The sequence below is a fragment of the Pimephales promelas genome, chromosome 9, assembly GCF_988280905.1.
Source record: "Pimephales promelas chromosome 9, fPimPro1.hap1.1, whole genome shotgun sequence".
NCBI lineage: Eukaryota > Metazoa > Chordata > Actinopteri > Cypriniformes > Leuciscidae > Pimephales > Pimephales promelas.
In genome coordinates this window covers 21,873,599-21,891,705 of record NC_142777.1, presented here as the reverse complement: position 1 = coordinate 21,891,705, position 18,107 = coordinate 21,873,599, and the positions used below count along the sequence as shown (strand labels likewise).

Sequence of the window (18,107 nt, the reverse complement as noted above, 5' to 3'; positions counted from 1 at the left end):
GTTTGCAGAGGTTATGTGACATGCTTGGCAAGAGACTTGCTCAGTGAAATTCAGAAATGGGTTTGATATCATTGGTTCGGCCTTTAACGTGTACTCTTAAAACTTTAAATTTCCAAAAATGCTTCAAGTTGTGGTGTATCTGCTGCAGACCCGATCATTGAGGCATGTGTGTACGTGTTAGTTCCATTTGCTCTTATAATATGCTAGCACAGCCACTTTCAGACGAGTTCACTCCAATGCAGATGTTGTTTCCACTCACGGGACCTTTCGAGCCCCTTGTGCTGTATACATCCGAACTGAAACTGTTCTTTAAATGTCAATTGTACTCAAAGCAGGGGTAGAATAGGATGGTGCCTTAGATGCAGAATGGGCTGTATTTTATTTTCATATATTAATATCTTAACGCGTCACGTGAGCTTACCTCGGCCATGACAATCATTCTACTCGACCAGGGTCATGAATGGGATCTGCTTTTATTAGAGCAGTTTCTTGTCTTGAAATAGCCCTGACCACAAATTATATTTGTAAATATATCTAAAGTGTACTGGAAAAGTATAAATTGTTAAAATAAAGTTTTGGAAAAAAAAGATTTGGAGTCATTTATTGTTTCATGCTCAAAACATCTCAAATGTAATGTTTTTTTTCATCCTTACAGTTGTTAATAAAAACATTTTTCCACAAAGCAAAATTAGTTTTCTGAATTATTTCAACACATTAAATCTTACAGCAATTATCATAGCTTTGCAATAACTGAAACTTATTAAAATGCAATGTTAGGTTTGCAAATCCAGCGATTACAATTGATTGCAGTAACATATTTTGCATAATAAAATATATCAAACTTCCAGTGATTTATCAGCACAAACACCACCACTGGTTTCTCTTTAGTTGAGCACTCAAAGATTTGCTATCCATTTCATCAATACTAATTGCTTTTTTTACTCAGCGTCATCACATATCAGCCCTCACAGCTTTTTGGCACAGTCAGGGCAGTAGATGTCCTCTCCGTGGATGACAAAACGCTTGTGGGCCATTGAGAGCGAGCATTTTTTGCAGTTGAAGCAATATTCATGCCAGGATTTGTTCTCATAGTTCACCACATTGGTCCCTCTGCCAAACCCTGGGATGCAGAAAGACAACAGGTGAAAATATGGACCTTTTTCCATTAAAATTGCGATAAATAATGGCGCTTTCTATTCTTCTGTATTAATATATTGTACGCATTTACTGCAGTTGTGCGTGTGTATTTGCACATTTATACCTGTAATAGGATTCTGGCATCCAGAGCACTTTTTGGCCACATCAGTCTTATAGCAGTCCACACAGTAGAACTGATCTTCATGGGCCGTGAAACGAGCTCCAGCCAGTGGCTTCTTGCACGTGTGACACACAAAGCACTCCGAGTGCCATGGCTGGTCCTGATAGGTGATCCCACCACTGGTAATGGCCTGATTAATAAGAGTTTAGAGGGACAGAGGATTCAGAACATGCCTGTTAGGACGACTGTTTTTTCTGGTCTTCTAATTTAATTGGCTTAGTGATTATATATTATGCAATTTGGCCCTGTTCCAAATGGAACCCTAAATCCTCACAATCTTCCACCAAGTTCACACCTCTGTCAAGTAATCCCGCTTAGAAGTTTGCTGTGGAGCTCATGGGCTTGCTGGCTTGGCAAAAGTGCATAAAGCGTAAGTCGGTCACAAAACCAAAACTGAAACATAAATGACAAATGGGACATCCTGCAGTCTTGTGGACTTGGTGCATCCGGCAGCCATTGTAAAGTCCGCAAGTGTACATGAAGCGTGTCATTTCAGCCCGTTCTCATCCCAAGGCGTCATATAGTGACGCTTTTGACAATGCATATACATCCAACGCACATGGCACCCTTTAGCATTAATATGAGACGCGTAGACAGACACTAAAAGGTGCCATTTGCTTTGGATGTATACGGATTGTCAAAAGCGGATGAGAATGCGTTGGTCATTTGGGTGAGATTTTTCAGTGACTCCAGTTGCATCTTTACACCAAGTGGCGACAAGTAACTGTCTTTATGAGTGAGTTAATGAAGCATTCAACCAATTTCTTCTAAAAGAATTCATTTAGAGAGAGAGAGTAATATATATATATATATATATATATATATATATATATAGAAATTAATACTTTTATTCAGAAAGGATGCATTAAATTGACCAAAAGTAACAATAAAGTAATTTATAATGCAAAAGTTGCTATTTCAAATAAATGCTGTTCTATTCATCCAAGAATCCTGAATGATTTTTGAAAGACCATGTGACACTGAAGACTGCAATCACAGAAATAGATTTGAAAATGTCAAATAAAACAAATAGAAAACTGTATAATATTGTAATACTATTTCACAATAGTATGGTTTTACTGTATGTTTTGATTAAATAAATGCAGCCTCGGTGAGCATAATCTTACTGACTCAAACTTAAGTGTGTTCATTAATTTGTTTGATAAGCACACATATAATGATTAATTTTTTAATAATGACTGTCTAGATGTACATTATGCCTGGAATTTGAACAGCACTTTAATAACCGCACACATAGAGTTTCTGTTTCCATCTATGAAGCTTTTTGACACTAAAATTTCTGCCTTAAATTTTTAAGTTGCCTGCAATCAATGTGGATGTTCAAATAATTTTTACTTAAATTGCATTAAGCTGACAAAAAATGAGTTGAATATTGAACAACATTAAAAAGTTAAGGCAATTTAAAACCATGTTGTCATAACTCATTGATGAGACTTTTTTTTTTTTAAGTGTACAATCCAAACTGACCTCTTTACACCGGACACAGTGCTTGGCGAACTTCTTCTCATGGCAGGAAGTGCAGTACATATCATCACCCTTGGTCAGGAAGCTCTGGCTGCTGATGGGCTGCTTGCACTCAAAGCAGGTGAAACACTCTTCATGCCAGACTTTATGCTTGTACTCCACGTTCTTAGATCCTAAAAGTGCAACAAAAACTTGGCTATCATTTACAACATGTGGCCGAGATATTTTGTGTCGAATGTGCGGTGACACACACACCTGACGCAATCACTTTGTAGCAGCCCTGGCAGCGAGGCGATCCGTCACGATCTCCACACTTCCCACACATGATCTTGCCATCGTCCTTGGCAGCAAAGGGCTCATTGGCCAGCGGCTTGTAGCACTTGGCACAGCGGAAGCAGCCCTCGTGCCAGTGGCGGTTCTTATGGTTCAGCTCCTGGATATGAGAGCACTTTGTGAGCACTGCACAATGTAAAATTCACTTTAATAATAGATGACTTTATTTTACCCCTACCTTTGCATCAGCGCCTATAGGTTTGCGACACTCAGCGCAAGTGTTGGCGCAGAGCTTGTCGAAGCAGCGCAAACACACGTGCTTGTCATCTTTGTTGGCGTACTTCTTTCCCTGTAGGTTGTCTCTGCAGTAGAAGCAGTCGAAACGCTCAGTCATGGTGGAGCTCAGATAGCTACGAGGGCCTACAGGGACAAAACAAACTATAAAAATTACTCCCCAATTGATGTTTTAATGTGCTATGTGGATTTTAAACAATGAAAACAGATGAACCCTTAAACGCACACCTCGGGTCTTTAGTGGCCGGGACGTCATTCACTACTCTCCTCCTCGTTCATTTTTAAGTTCGACATCAACCGTAGTATATTTTTTCTGCACAACAATTATTGAATCTTTGATGACCGAATAAGTGCAATTCACATTTATTCCACAAGGTGTCAATGTCTGATACACAATGATGAAGTGACGTTTCACTCATAGTTACCGCAGGCAGAAAACAAAAGAATAGGAAATATCATCGGCAAAACTTGAAATGGCTCAGAGATTTACAGCATACTGAAGTACTGAACGTAATCAGATATTAGTCAGTGTCACTGGATGGTGGATCTAGTGAAGAATCTGTCAGTGATTAAAATATTGATTTTGAAGATGTTTAAAATGATCTTTTTTGAGAATAGCTGTTTGAGATGGTGAATATGAGCCAGATGCTGAATACTGGGAAATTAGCTGACGAGGACAGTGATGATGGCATAAAACATCAGTTTAGTATTATCGCAACAGATATCAATCTGATATAGATCCAGGTCTCTAAAGACCCAAATATGTAGCCTAATAATGATTGGCGAAACATGTATTTAAGGGTTAAAAAAGCTCAAGATGTTTTTTTTTTTTTTTTACTTTTCTTCTAAACAATTTGAATGATCATTTAATCACCAATTTATTAATATAAATTCCTAGTTTATTGCTATTATGACCTACATAGGCCTATATTTCATCAAAATGCAGTAAGAAATTGCCAGAAACCCAGACACAGGACTTTCATTTATCAGTAAATGATGTCTGAGAGAATACTTTTTAATGACAAATTTATTTATAATGAATTTGAATCTTTGTTAGATGTTTAATACACATGCCATAATTGTGTTATGGCATTGTTTGATTTTATTGTTGGCTTTTTTGCTGGACTGTTGTTTTTCTATGAGCCCAATTGGAGATGTAAGTTTTCACCTCTCCATTCCAATCCCACATACAGTAGACCTTTCTCTGCCTGTTTACCTGTGACGAGCCAATTGTCTAAGTATATTTACAGTCTCTCTGCCTGAATTTGAGAAAATTTGACAAGTTTGATAATTGTCTAGTGTTGGACATTGTTAGTAGACAAATTATAAACTACGAAGAGTGTGAGATGTTTTTAAAAAAAAATCTGAAGGTGCGCTTTAAAATATTGCCAGGATTTCACAAAATTTGTGCAGTAACTTAAATCAGTAAAAACTGCATTATCATGTTAAGTGTTTTCAACATCCAAATTTTCACTGTGGTTTGTTGTGAGCTTGTATCATGGTCCAGTGGTGGATAACTTTGTTAAATCGTGTGATGATGCCTCTAAGACAAATACACGAATATTGACTCACATTCTTCTCAAGTCACATTTAATAAGAGTGAGAAGTTGGAAAGTGTGGATAGTTATCTGGGGACAATTATTGATAAAGGATTGCGTTTTGATGTGAACACAGGCTTTGTGTGAAAATGGTCAGCAGCGCCTATATTGTTGGAGAAAATTAAGATAATTTAATATGGACAAGACATTGATACATAAAAATTCACTAAATAAATGAGTCACAAACAGTGGGAAGTGCATAGCTAAAGAACAAAAGAAGCTTGACGGTTCTGTTCAACAGTCCAATCTGTGATTCTATAGTGACTACCACTTCCTATTCCTGGAGTTTTCTACTGCCTTCAGGTCGCTGTTATAGATGGCCAAAGATAAAAAAAATAACCGATACAAATACTCTTTTGTTCCCTTTGAAATCCGATTGTTAAATAGTCTTAAAGGATTTTCTTAGGTTTTTATATATTTAATTTATGTACTTTTTGTATTTTGTTATTGTACTGTATGTGTCAGTTTGTGTCTATTTGTGCTGCATCCAAATTGCCCATAAACGATCTTAATAAAAGCTTGACCTTGAGCTTGACTTCAACATTCAGAAAGGGTTTTATACAGGCGCGGAGTTTGCGGGGGGGCAGGGGGAGCGTTGCCCCCCCGGTGGCTGAAACGGGTAATCGCATTTTCTTAAAAAGGCTGTAAAAAAACTACCAACCCCAATCTCTTTAAGTTATCGCTCACTCGGTCGATTGTGTCATCTAACTCTGAGAGAAGCTTTTCTGCGATAAATGGGCGTCAATTTGAAATGTGCTGGGGAGACGTACTCGAAAGGGCATTTTCACAAGTGCTGGGTACGCATTCATTCTTTTTCTCTCTTTCGAGTAGGTCATGTTTTGAAAGAGGATGTTCTGTAGCTCCTGATGTACATAAATAAAAATGAGCACAATGTCCGAGTATAGTGAGTATAAAGTATACGCCCTTTATTGCATAAATAAAAATGAGCACAATGTCAGAGTATAGCACTTTTTTCATGTGTATAGTGAGTATATAAAATATATACTCCCTTTTTCGTGTATATCCAGGACTCGGGAGGTTCGAGGTTCTAATCCGCACTCGTAAAGTTTTTTTTTCCCCTCATCAAAACCAATAGGTAGCCTAATCCCGTGTCTTAAAATTTTTTCAATGATTCATGAAGTATAAATGCGAAATTTAACTAGTTTTTAAATCATTATAATTGCCAGAATGTGTTTTGAAAAAAGGAAAGAAAACTTTAAGGTTGAAGATAATATTTTAACAGTGCAAAAGTGGTCCACATTTCATGATCCTATAACGAAGATGCGACGCGAAGTGGCTGTTAATGCGAAGTTCTAGCTGTTTACAATGACATAAAGGCAATAAAATATCAGTGTATTGTTTTACTGTTTTTTCTTGGGATAAAAATAAATATGTGTTTATTTAGCATGTTTTTTTTTTTTTTGCCCCCCCTGGCTCGAATGTCAAACTCCGCCTATGGTTTTATAGTGTTGCTGTGAACATGCATGTCTCCCGATCAATGCAATACATCAAGTCACCACAAGGGGCCAGTATAATAACAAGAATCTGTGTGGGAGGGTACACTAAAAGGATAGTTAACCCAAAAATGAAAATTAGCCCATGAATCATGTACTCACCCTGAAGCCATCCTAGGTGTATATGACATTCTTGTTTCGGAGGGATAAAATCGGAATTATATAAAAAAATATCCTGGCTTTTCCAAGCTTGATAATGCGAGTGAATGGCTGAATGGCTATTTATGATTAAAGTGCTCCACGGGGTTCTCCGGCGTTTAATAATGGCCTTCTGAAGGGAAGCGATGCATTTGTGTAAGAAAAATATCCATATTTAAAACTTTAGCAACTACACCAAGAAATGGCTTTAGGGTGAGTACATTTCAATACATCTAAATACTCTTGGAACAAACAGGACACATGGACAGCTACTCTTCAATAACAGGCCATAAAAAGTGTTGCACTTTGCATAGATCAGATTCAGCACGTCTATAGCCTATCTCTGCCCTGTACTGATATTTGCTTTATCCCTTGGGCTGTAAAATAGTGTTGGGATAAATGTTTTGTCTGCACCTCGGCATCTGTTGTAAACACAGCCTAGCAACCGCATGCCAAACAACTTAGGAAAGTCCTCTTGAAAACATGCCAAATCACCCTACAGATGTGGCCACTAACACTTCCAGCCAGAGCTGCATTTACTGGATGTTGAACAAGTGTGCAAGAACAAAGTGATGTAAAACAAGTATTTTTAGAAGTACTGACTCATTCTTCCCAGTTTGTCTCTGTCAACATCAAATTGTTAGCCTTTAAGCAAATAGCTGTCTATGGTTACGTTCATTAAAATAAATTATTCGTTTTTTTAGTGTACCAGGGAGATAAAATAATCTAGGTGAAACTTCCAACAAAATTGACCAGATTTGTGAAAAATCCAGAACCAAATACCGATATCTAGGGTCTAAGTCTTTTAGTGTCCTTTTCCTGAATTCTCCCCTCAGACGTATACAGTAGTAGCGTCGTGGCATCTGTGAACTGAAACATCCTTCTGACCTGAGCCGTATGCTCAATCCCTAAGCCTTTTGGGAGACCGTCCAATCCATCAGCTGTTACTTTTTAGCTCTGTCCGGGTATTATCAAAAGGACCGCTTTGTCCCAAAGCGAAGAGCAAATGCTGCTTTGAAAGGTCAACACGAGATCAAATTCAGACAACAGAAACCAAAGAGAGTACTGTATGTCCACATACACAATGATTGAGAAACCTAAATTTGACACTAACAAATTTAGTCTAAAAAAAGTCATAAGTTAAGAATGTCAGTGCCGCTCTGTTAACTTAAATCAGAGAATTAGCTTGAGCATTATCTTGACGAAAGTGTCTAGACTAGAGTAAGATGACGTTCAGTTACACTGAGCTCACCATCCTAACTACACAGATAAAGAAATACTTGCCTTTGATACATTGGGTTACACGGGCTAGCTAATATCATCTGATTTGCACAGGTCTTAAGATTATTATTGATCTATACTGGAAATACTGGAAAAATACAGAAAACTCTCCAAAAGCCATGTAAAACCAATGCTGCCAGATCAAAACACATGAGATTTTATAATGTTCTTGAAGAAGTCTCTTATGCACACCAAGGCTGCACTTAATCAAAAATCAAAAAATACAGTAAAATTGTAATATTGCGAAATAATTTTGTTTTACTATATTTTAAAATGTTATTTATTCCTGTGATTTTACTCCAGTCTTCAGTGTTACATGATCCTTTATTCTAATATGCGGATTAGCTGCTTAAGAAACATTGATTTTTATTATTATCAATATTAAAAAAAATGATCACTTAACCTAAACTTTGGAATAGTTGCGTGAGCTCAGCTATAAAGCATATCCAGCAACAAAAGGTCCCATAATAAGTAAAGCAATGAGGAGAATCCACAGGCCAGTCCAACAAAGGTTTTTCATCCCTGTCTGAACATCACACACTGCATCTTTACCTGAGTGCCTGTGGAAAGTCATGTCCGCTTTAGGATATTCAGGGAAGCCTTGAGGAAATGGAAGGATGGATGGAGAGACCCAAACAGCCAAAGAGTTACAGGGGAACTCCACTCTTCTCTTTTAGGTATTTGTCATATATACGACCCCAGCTTCCCCCTTAAAGCCTACACCCTGCCCCCCTGTTGCCCACCACACCCATGGCCTGTCCTCCCAAATCACAAACCAAGTAATCCCAGACAAAGCATCAGCTGCCCTCTCCATGTTAGGTTATGCTGCAAAAGATAAGTGAAGGGGAGGGAGCCAGAGAGAGGGAACTCAATTCAACTGAATTCCTTGCTTGTGACATCAGTGAGCAGAATAAAGGCATTTTCACAGCTTCTGGTGTATCACGTGTATCTTTTTTTTTTTCTTTTATTTTGCTTATATTGTAAAGTAAACTTCCTGCATTTGGCTTGTCTTTTTAAACAAAACTGGGGAAAGCTTCTCAAATGCTGCGTTTCAGGGGGGTTTTGGATGACGAAAGAGTCACTGTCCTCGGATACCTTTGATTCTCAATTTGACCCTCAAAAATAAACTTTGCTCTTTTGACCATCTCAGACCATATTTGTAATAAAACTGAGCTCTGGTCTCAATTATCAACTTATTTCTGAAAGTTCTGGGGTTTGCTGGTTGTGATGTATGAAGAAAACTATGCTTCATTTGGATCCATCCAACATTCCTTTAGTAACTCATGAATATGACATAATACAAAAACACGCTATTACAGACACTTCATTTTGGAAAGTTGAGCAAAGAATAGATCAAGTTATTTCCATGAAAGGAAGTCTGAAGCAGTCTGAACTCATCCATAAACATCTCAACTGGAAGATCAACACTATCCACTCAAAACTAAAGATTTTTTTTATGACTGACACTCATAACAGATTGCATTGTTCCTTTTAAAACATCTCAGAAAAGTAGTAATCTTTGAGAAAAGTGACTAGAATAATTGTTTTTCTTGCCGATTCCACTTGGTTTGATGTTTTATGTTACATCCAGACATTTATAAATGTGATGTGAAAAAAGTGGCTCCACTTTCTTTTATAATATGTATGATGGTGTAGATAAAATGTGTTTTTGTGTGTCTGGTTAAAAAAATAAACTGACTCATTGATGGTCAGAGTTGACAATGGAAACAGATCCAGCTGTCCTTTACTAAGATCCTGCCTTGTGGGAGGCCTGAAATAGCCCTGCTTAACCTGGCATCAGACGCTCACACAACCCCCCCCTCATCTCTTATCTAAACCCTGCTAGAGTAGATCACAGCTGAAGGCCTGCCACAGAAGAATTGAATTAGTTAAGGTGCTAGTCAATGTACATGATTAATCCAAGAATGGGTCAGTTTCGATCTAAAGAGATACTTGCAGTAAAAACTTCTGGTCATCTGGATTAAAGCACCAACTATGATCCATTCATTGAAGAATGTGAGGTAACAAGGTGGAATAGGAAGTCTGTGGTAGACTGGGAAACAACAACACTATTACAGCTCATAAAAGGGAATGGACCAGTTTTCCTAAACATGCAAGCAATTAAGTTCATCTCCCACCAGAGATCTTGTTCTATTTAGTTTGGATTCAGTAATCTATCAAATCTATTCTGAATTAATAGCAACCTAAATGGGCAGTTCTGCTCTTCGATTTTCCAGGGATATTTCTTAAAAGCCTCTCAGTTACCAAGATAAATACACTCAATTTATCAAAACACTATTCACAGACTAGTGACTCATCTGATGACCGTGCAAGCGTACACAGATAGGGAACATGACAACGTGTGCGGTCAGCGATGTGAAGGTCAGCATACCAGTGTTTTCCATCTCATTGACCAACAACATGTACACTGTCCTTAGTAAAGTTCATTGGAAGATTTTCAATTCTTCTTGCGAGTTACATGCAATTTTTAAGTCTTGACAGACAAGTCCAAGGCAAAACCCTGTTTCAGGTCACAATGTTTTTTCCACTTCCCTACGGTTCTGTAGAAGACATCCACTTCACTCACTTGAGTTACCATAAGAAACCGTTGTTATTGAGAATGTTGACATTGACAGAGATTTCCACATTCATGGCTCTGTGATGAGGAGTTGTGAAACAGTCCACCTCAGACCTGTAACTGGCATAGAGTTTACTGAGCATAAAAATTCTGATTAAAAGCAGAATTGCTCATATTCTGATTATGTGTCATGTATAAACCTGACTGCCATGGTTTCTTAAAATCCAAATAAAGGCTGGAATACACTATAAACAGTGAGGAAAATAAGTATTTGAACCCCCTGCTATTTTGCAAGTTTCTTCCACTTAGAAATCTTGGAGGGGTCTGAAATTGTCATCGTAGGAGCATGTGAGAGACATAATCTAAAAAAAAAAATGTAAAAAAAATCCTGAAATCACAATGTATGATTTTTTAACTATTTATTTGTATGATACAGCTGCAAATAAGTATTTGAACACCTGAGAAAATCAATGTTAATATTTGTTACAGTACCCTTTGTTTGCAATTACAGAGGGAAAACGTTTCCTGTAGTTTTTCACCAGGTTTGCACACACTGCAGGAGGGATTTTGGCCCACTCCTCCACACAGATCTTCTCTAGATCAGTCAGGTTTCTGGGCTGTCGCTGAGAAACACGGAGTTCGAGCTCCCTCCAAAGATTTTCTATTGGGTTTAGGGCTGGCCACTGGCTTGGCCACGCCAGAACCTTGATATGCTTCTTACAGAGCCACTCCTTGGTTATCCTGGTTGTGTGTTTCAGGTCATAGTCATGTTGGAAGACCCAGCCTCGACCCATCTTCAATGCTCTAACTGTTCCACCAAAATCTCTCAATACATGGCCCCAGTCATCCTCTCCTTAATACAGTGCAATCGCCCTGTCCCACGTGCAGAAAAACACGCCCAAAGCATGATGCGACCACCCCAATGCTTCACAGTAGGGATGATGTTCTTGGGATGGTACTCATCATTCTTCTTCCTCCAAATACGGTTAGTGGAATTATGACCAAAAAGTTCAATTTTGGTCTCATCTGACCATATGACGTTCTCCCATGACTCCTCTGGATCATCCAAATGGTTGTTGCCAAACTTAAGACGGGCCTTGACATGAGCTGGTTTAAGCAGGGGAACCTTCCGTGCCGATGATTTCAAACCATGACGTCTTAGTGTACTCTCAACAGTAACCTTGGAAACGGTGGTCCCAGCTCTGTTCAGGTCATTGACCAGCTCCTCCCGTGTAGTCCTGGGCTGATTTCTCACCTTTCTTAGGATCATTGAGACCCCACGAGGTGAGATCTTGCATGGAGCCCCAGTCCGAGGGGGAGATTGACAGTCATGTTTAGCTTCTTCCAATTTCTAATGATTGCTCCAGCAGTGGACCTTTTTTCACCAAGCTGCTTGGGAATTTCCCCGTAGCCCTTTCCAGCCTTGTGGAGGTGTACAATTTTGTCTCTTTGGACCGCTCTTTGGTCTTGGCCATGTTAGTAGTTGGATTCTTACTGATTGTATTGGGTGGACAGGTGTCTTTATGCAGCTAACGACCTCAAACAGGTGCATCTAATTTAGGATAATAAATGGAGTGGAGGTGGACATTTTAAAGGCAGACTAACAGGTCTTTTAGGGTCAGGGTCTTATTTTCTGTCTGCCATTACACATTGATTAGTTCAGGTGTGCTTGACCTCAGTAGCCATGGCAACAATAATCAGACACACCTGAATTAATCAATTTTGCCCAATAATGGCAGACAGGAAACAAGGATCTGGCTTAAGTTCAGGAAGTAGTGAAGCTGTGCATAAAGCCAATTCTAGCTGATAGACAGGTTTTCAAACACTTATTTGCAGCTGTATCACATGAATAAATAGGTAAAAAATCATTTATTGTAATTTCTGGATTTTTTTTTTTAGAATATGTCTCTCACAGTGGACATGCACAATGATGATTTCAGACCCCTCCATGATTTCTAAGTGGGAGAACTTGCAAATTAGCAGGGTGTTCAAATACTTGCCTCACTATACACTATATTTCCTCAATATATATAAGCTAGCTCTGAAAAGTTGCTTTGACTCCTCCACTAAATCAACAAAAGTGGTCTGATGTATTCCAGTCTTATGACAGCTGAAATACATTACATCTACATCTACAATACATTACATACATGAAATACAAATACATTAATCATCATTTTGTGTGATGTAAACACTTTATGCAGAATACAACGTTCATACCTGCAAGTGTCATGGGCAACTTTTTTAATTTATCATGCTATCAAGAAAAGTTGAATTGATTAAAAAAATGAAAAAAGTCCCAAGAGTAATTAGCAAGAGAATACCTTACTTATAGGCCTAATATAATAGCTGTAAACCCTAGGCAATCATAAGAAATCTGAAAATGCATTACAAGCATAGGCTTCATGGTTAATACCTGTATATGTTCACAGTGGAACTGCTATATGCACAGCTGCACTACTTCCTGAACTTCAGCAAGCTCCTTGTTTCCTGCCTGCCATTATTGGCCAAACTTGATTAATTCAGGTGTGTCTGATTATTGTTGCCTTGACTACTGAGGACAAGCACACCTGAATTAATCAATTTGGCCAATAATGGCATAACGCGTTACTGCAGCCAGTCCAGAACCCGGAAGTAACCAGCCAGTGCCTATTCTCTTCAATTAGACATTCTCTGATATAGCCCATTGAAGAGACAAGGAAGAGCTGTAGCGGCTCAACTGCGCTCTCAGTGGACAGAATGAGCTCACATACTCTCCAGAGTAACACATTTCCTAATTAGGACCTCCAAAGTGTGCTGCTTTCTAATATTGTTTTAGACACATAAACGCCACCTAGTGGATTACAGCGGGTGTGTTGAGGCTGTTCAGCTGAAGTGTTTCAATAACTGATTATTTGGTGTGCCAGACCCAAAAGTCTTTGTCCTTATATGGCAGAATGATTTCTATTGACACTACTGCAAAAGTAACTTTACTACAAAGGTACTTTGATGCTTTCAGGTTAAAAACAAAACATAGGATATAATGTACATGCAGAGAATACATTGTAGCACATGAGTCAGATGGAAAATTATAAATGTTTCCAAATGAAAAAAAAAAACTACACTGTAAAAAAAAGCTGCCTTAAATTATATATATGATATGAGTTGATATGAGTTGAATCTTATATAATATAAAAAATTTGAAAATTGCTTAACTTATTTTGATGAGTTAAAGCAACGCAAAAAACATCTCAAGTCATAACATATAGATTATATACATTTTTAAAAATAAAAAATTATGACCAAATTAGACAGAAAAACATTTTTTTTCCTCTTCCGTATGCAGGATCTTATCTCTCTCTCCCAAAAAGAATTCCATCAGCATTCCTTTCAGCATTAGCACTGAAAACTCTCCACACGGGACACGCTGCATTAAACGTCTCATCGTTACCCAAATTGAATAATAATATTTTTACAGTATAAAAGTACAATTATACATGTGGCTCATGGAAAAAGATTAATTAAGGACAATGCTTAACTTTAGAATTTTTGGGATATAAGTAGCTAACATAAGTCAACCCTTGCACATACGCTTATTTGCATAACAAAAAGATTTATAGATTTAGTAGACAACAGGGGCGTTTCTAGGTTTCAAAAACATCAGGGGCTGAACCCGAAACATCAGGGGCTGGGGTGGGGAATAAAATAGCATGATTCGATACAGAGAATAATGCATATTGCAGGCCTATATGCAGCGGCAGACTGGCATCCCTGGCACTGTAACCATACTAGCCCACATTACCACACAGTCACACACATTCAAAGGTGAGGAAGTTAGGGGGGTTCGGGGGCATACTCCCCCGAGAAAATTTGGATTTCTCAGACATGTGTGCATTTTAGGGTGTTTAAAGGTCATAACAATGGTATAACAATAGCTTTAAAAGTATGTCAGTGGACTGGCAGTAGCATAGAAGATGACAGATTCTTAAATATGAGAATGAGGATAAATGTTGAAATGAATGATCCACGCTTGGATGCAAATGCAGAATGTTTTTGCTTATTGTTGACAAAACACAATCCATATTCCTAACAGGAATGGCCTTAATGAGAAATCTTTCAAGGATTATTTTGCATAGACTAGCTGAATTTCAATCAAACACCAGTGCAATCTTTTTGTGTCCAGACGAAAATGAGCAATTTATATATTAGCATTAAAGATTGGTTTCAGTAACTTGTTTCTTTCTACGGTTAGATAATCTTTTTTTTTTGGCACTAATCTGTTAAGTTAAAGTTAAATTGTTCACTCATAAAGACAGTCACTTGTCGCCACCTACTGACTTACTTAATAATGCAAGTTGGGCAAACACAGGCAAGCAGAGTGATAAATTGTGAAAAGGCTGATACTGGTGAAATATTTGAACACATTCGAGGACCATACAAATATATATACTTAAAAATGTTATACTAAATATATATTTATAAATATATATTTATATACTAAATATATATTTATACTAATGAATTGAGCTTTTAGTTTATGTAATTAGCAAATAACATCTGTGTTAAATAGTAATATATTGTAATAATGTTAATCAAGCTGACTAAATCACATGACTGCGATGTTAATTCTCCATTTTCAGTGTATGTTTTATTTAAAAAAACACAGATTAAAAGCCGTATAAGCTCGCGAGATGAAAAGTGACATCGGTTAGGTAGCTAAAGTTAGACAGAAACGTTGATGCTAGCGATATGATTTCCTAACCTGAAATAAGATAGGAGTTAAAGGGTGTATGGACGGTGTTTTATTGCAGGTTTGGTTTTATTTGTTGGAAAAATAAATATAAAAATATAATTTGACACAAGAGGGCAGTATAGCCCTATTTATGGTTCTGAGTTTAAACTAAACCGTGACATCTACACGTTTTCCAAATTGGACCAACGTGATTATTTCAGGTCTTGTCGTGATACGGGTTGGGCACTGAAGTTACAGGAGTTTCTTCCCGTTGCTAAGCAATGGAACTAGGCCGAGTATTAAATATATATATATATATATATATATATATATATATATATATATATATATGAAGAGTTCAGATGCAAAAGCCTCCAAGTGCCATTTGAAATTTTCTTCTAGAATGATCATTTTTATCAAGCTTGTATATTTAAGTTCAGTAATTTCAGTTAAATTGCAATGAGGATTACCTATTAATTGTCATTTAAGTGAAATTACTGAACTTGAATATATAAGCTTGATAAAAATGATCATTTTAGAAGAAAATTTCAAATGGCATTTAGAGGCTTTTGCATCTGAACTCTTCATATTGCATTTTAAATAATAGAACATTTCTCAGTGATCGTAAATAAAACAAAAAAAAATTTCTCGGTTTAATGAAAACCAATAGGTCGTTATGGCAGAGGCGAATAAACATCCGGATATCTCTCCAATGGAGCGTAACGCAAACGTGTAAGTTTCACGTTTGAGGGGGTTAAACCGTGACATCTACACATTTTCCAAAGTGGACTATTTAGGCTGCTTCATTAAAAATGTGACTTTTTTTCCGTTTTCGGGCGAAAAATTAAGTTTCTCCAATCTTCTCAAAACTCTGGATTCTGATAGAGGGCCATGAGACTTTGACCTGACTGCAAAAATGGAGGCTCTAGACCCTTCCAGAGCTGAGATATCGAAATTCAAAATTTCGACCCGAAAAAAAAAACGACAGTGTTACCCCTTTCGTTTTTTTTCATTTTCGGGCGAAAAATTAAGTTTCTCCAATCTTCTCAAAACTCTGGATTCTGATAGAGGGCCATGAGACTTTGACCTGAGTGCAAAAATGGAGGCTCTAGACCCTTCCAGAGCTGAGATATCACAATTCAAAATTTCGACCCGAAAAAAAAAACGACAGTGTTACCCCTTTCGTTTTTTTTTTCGTTTTCGGGTGAAAAATTAAGTTTCTCCAATCTTCTCAAAACTCTGGATTCTGATAGAAGGCCACGAGACTTTGACCTGAGTGCAAAAATGGAGGCTCTAGACCCTTCCAGAGCTGAGATATCGAAATTCAAAATTTCGACCCGAAAAAAAAAACGACAGTGTTACCCCTTTCGTTTTTTTTCATTTTCGGGCGAAAAATTAAGTTTCTCCAATCTTCTCAAAACTCTGGATTCTGATAGAGGGCCATGAGACTTTCACTTGAGTGCAAAAATGGAGGATCTAGACCCTTCCAGAGCTGAGATATCGAAATTCAAAATTTCGACCCGAAAAAAAAACGACAGTGTTACCCCTTTCGTTTTTTTTCGTTTTTGGGTGAAAAATTAAGTTTCTCCAATCTTCTCAAAACTCTGGATTCTGATAGAGGGACACGAGACTTTCACCTGAGTGCAAAAATGGAGGCTCTAGACCCTTCCAGAGCTGAGATATCGAAATTCAAAATTTCGACCCGAAAAAAAAACGACAGTGTTACCCCTTTCGTTTTTTTTTCATTTTCGGGCGAAAAATTAAGTTTCTCCAATCTTCTCAAAACTCTGGATTCTGATAGAGGGCCAAGAGACTTTCACCTGAGTGCAAAAATGGAGGCTCTAGACCCTTCCAGAGCTGAGATATCGAAATTCAAAATTTCGACCCGAAAAAAAAACGACAGTGTTACCCCTTTTGTTTTTTTTCATTTTCGGGCGAAAAATTAAGTTTCTCCAATCTTCTCAAAACTCTGGATTCTGATAGAGGGCCACGAGACTTTCACCTGAGTGCAAAAATGGAGGCTCTAGACCCTTCCAGAGCTGAGATATCGAAATTCAAAATTTCGACCCGAAAAAAAAACGACAGTGTTACCCCTTTCGTTTTTTTTTTCATTTTTGGGCGAAAAATTAAGTTTCTCCAATCTTCTGAAAACTCTGGATTCCGATAGAGGACCACGAGACTTTGACCTGAGTGCAAAAATGGAGGCTCTAGACCCTTCCAGAGCTGAGATATCGAAATTCAAAATTTCGACCCGAAAAAAAAAACGACAGTGTTACCCCTTTCGTTTTTTTTCATTTTCGGGCGAAAAATTAAGTTTCTCCAATCTTCTCAAAACTCTGGATTCTGATAGAGGGCCATGAGACTTTCACTTGAGTGCAAAAATGGAGGATGTAGACCCTTCCAGAGCTGAGATATCGAAATTAAAAATTTCTACCCGAAAAAAAAAAACGACAGTGTTACCCCTTTCGTTTTTTTTTTCGTTTTCGGGTGAAAAATTAAGTTTCTCCAATCTTCTCAAAACTCTGGATTCTGATAGAGGGCCACGAGACTTTGACCTGAGTGCAAAAATGGAGGCTCTAGACCCTTCCAGAGCTGAGATATGGAAATTCAAAATTTCGACCCGAAAAAAAAACGACAGTGTTACCCCTTTCGTTTTTTTTCATTTTCGGGCGAAAATTAAGTTTCTCCAATCTTCTCAAAACTCTGGATTCTGATAGAGGGCCAAGAGACTTTCACCTGAGTGCAAAAATGGAGGCTCTAGACCCTTCCAGAGCTGAGATATCGAAATTCAAAATTTCGACCCGAAAAAAAAAACGACAGTGTTACCCCTTTCGTTTTTTTTCATTTTCGGGCGAAATATTACGTTTCTCCAATCTTCTCAAAACTCTGGATTCTGATAGAGAGCCACGAGACTTTC

General features: G+C 37.8%; 1 protein-coding gene across 1 annotated transcript; it reads right to left on the bottom strand.

The window, feature by feature from the left end:
- Positions 1-584: 584 nt before the first annotated feature.
- On the bottom strand, positions 585-8,614 carry fhl1a (four and a half LIM domains 1a). Its single transcript, XM_039665737.2, has 6 exons — positions 8,454-8,614; positions 3,315-3,496; positions 3,059-3,236; positions 2,807-2,976; positions 1,262-1,448; positions 585-1,120 (listed from the first exon to the last, which is right to left on the bottom strand). The coding sequence occupies exons 1-6, from the start codon at positions 8,473-8,475 to the stop codon at positions 966-968; spliced, it is 894 nt and encodes a 297-aa protein (XP_039521671.1). The 5' UTR covers positions 8,476-8,614; the 3' UTR covers positions 585-965.
- Between the last annotated feature and the right edge of the window lie 9,493 nt (positions 8,615-18,107).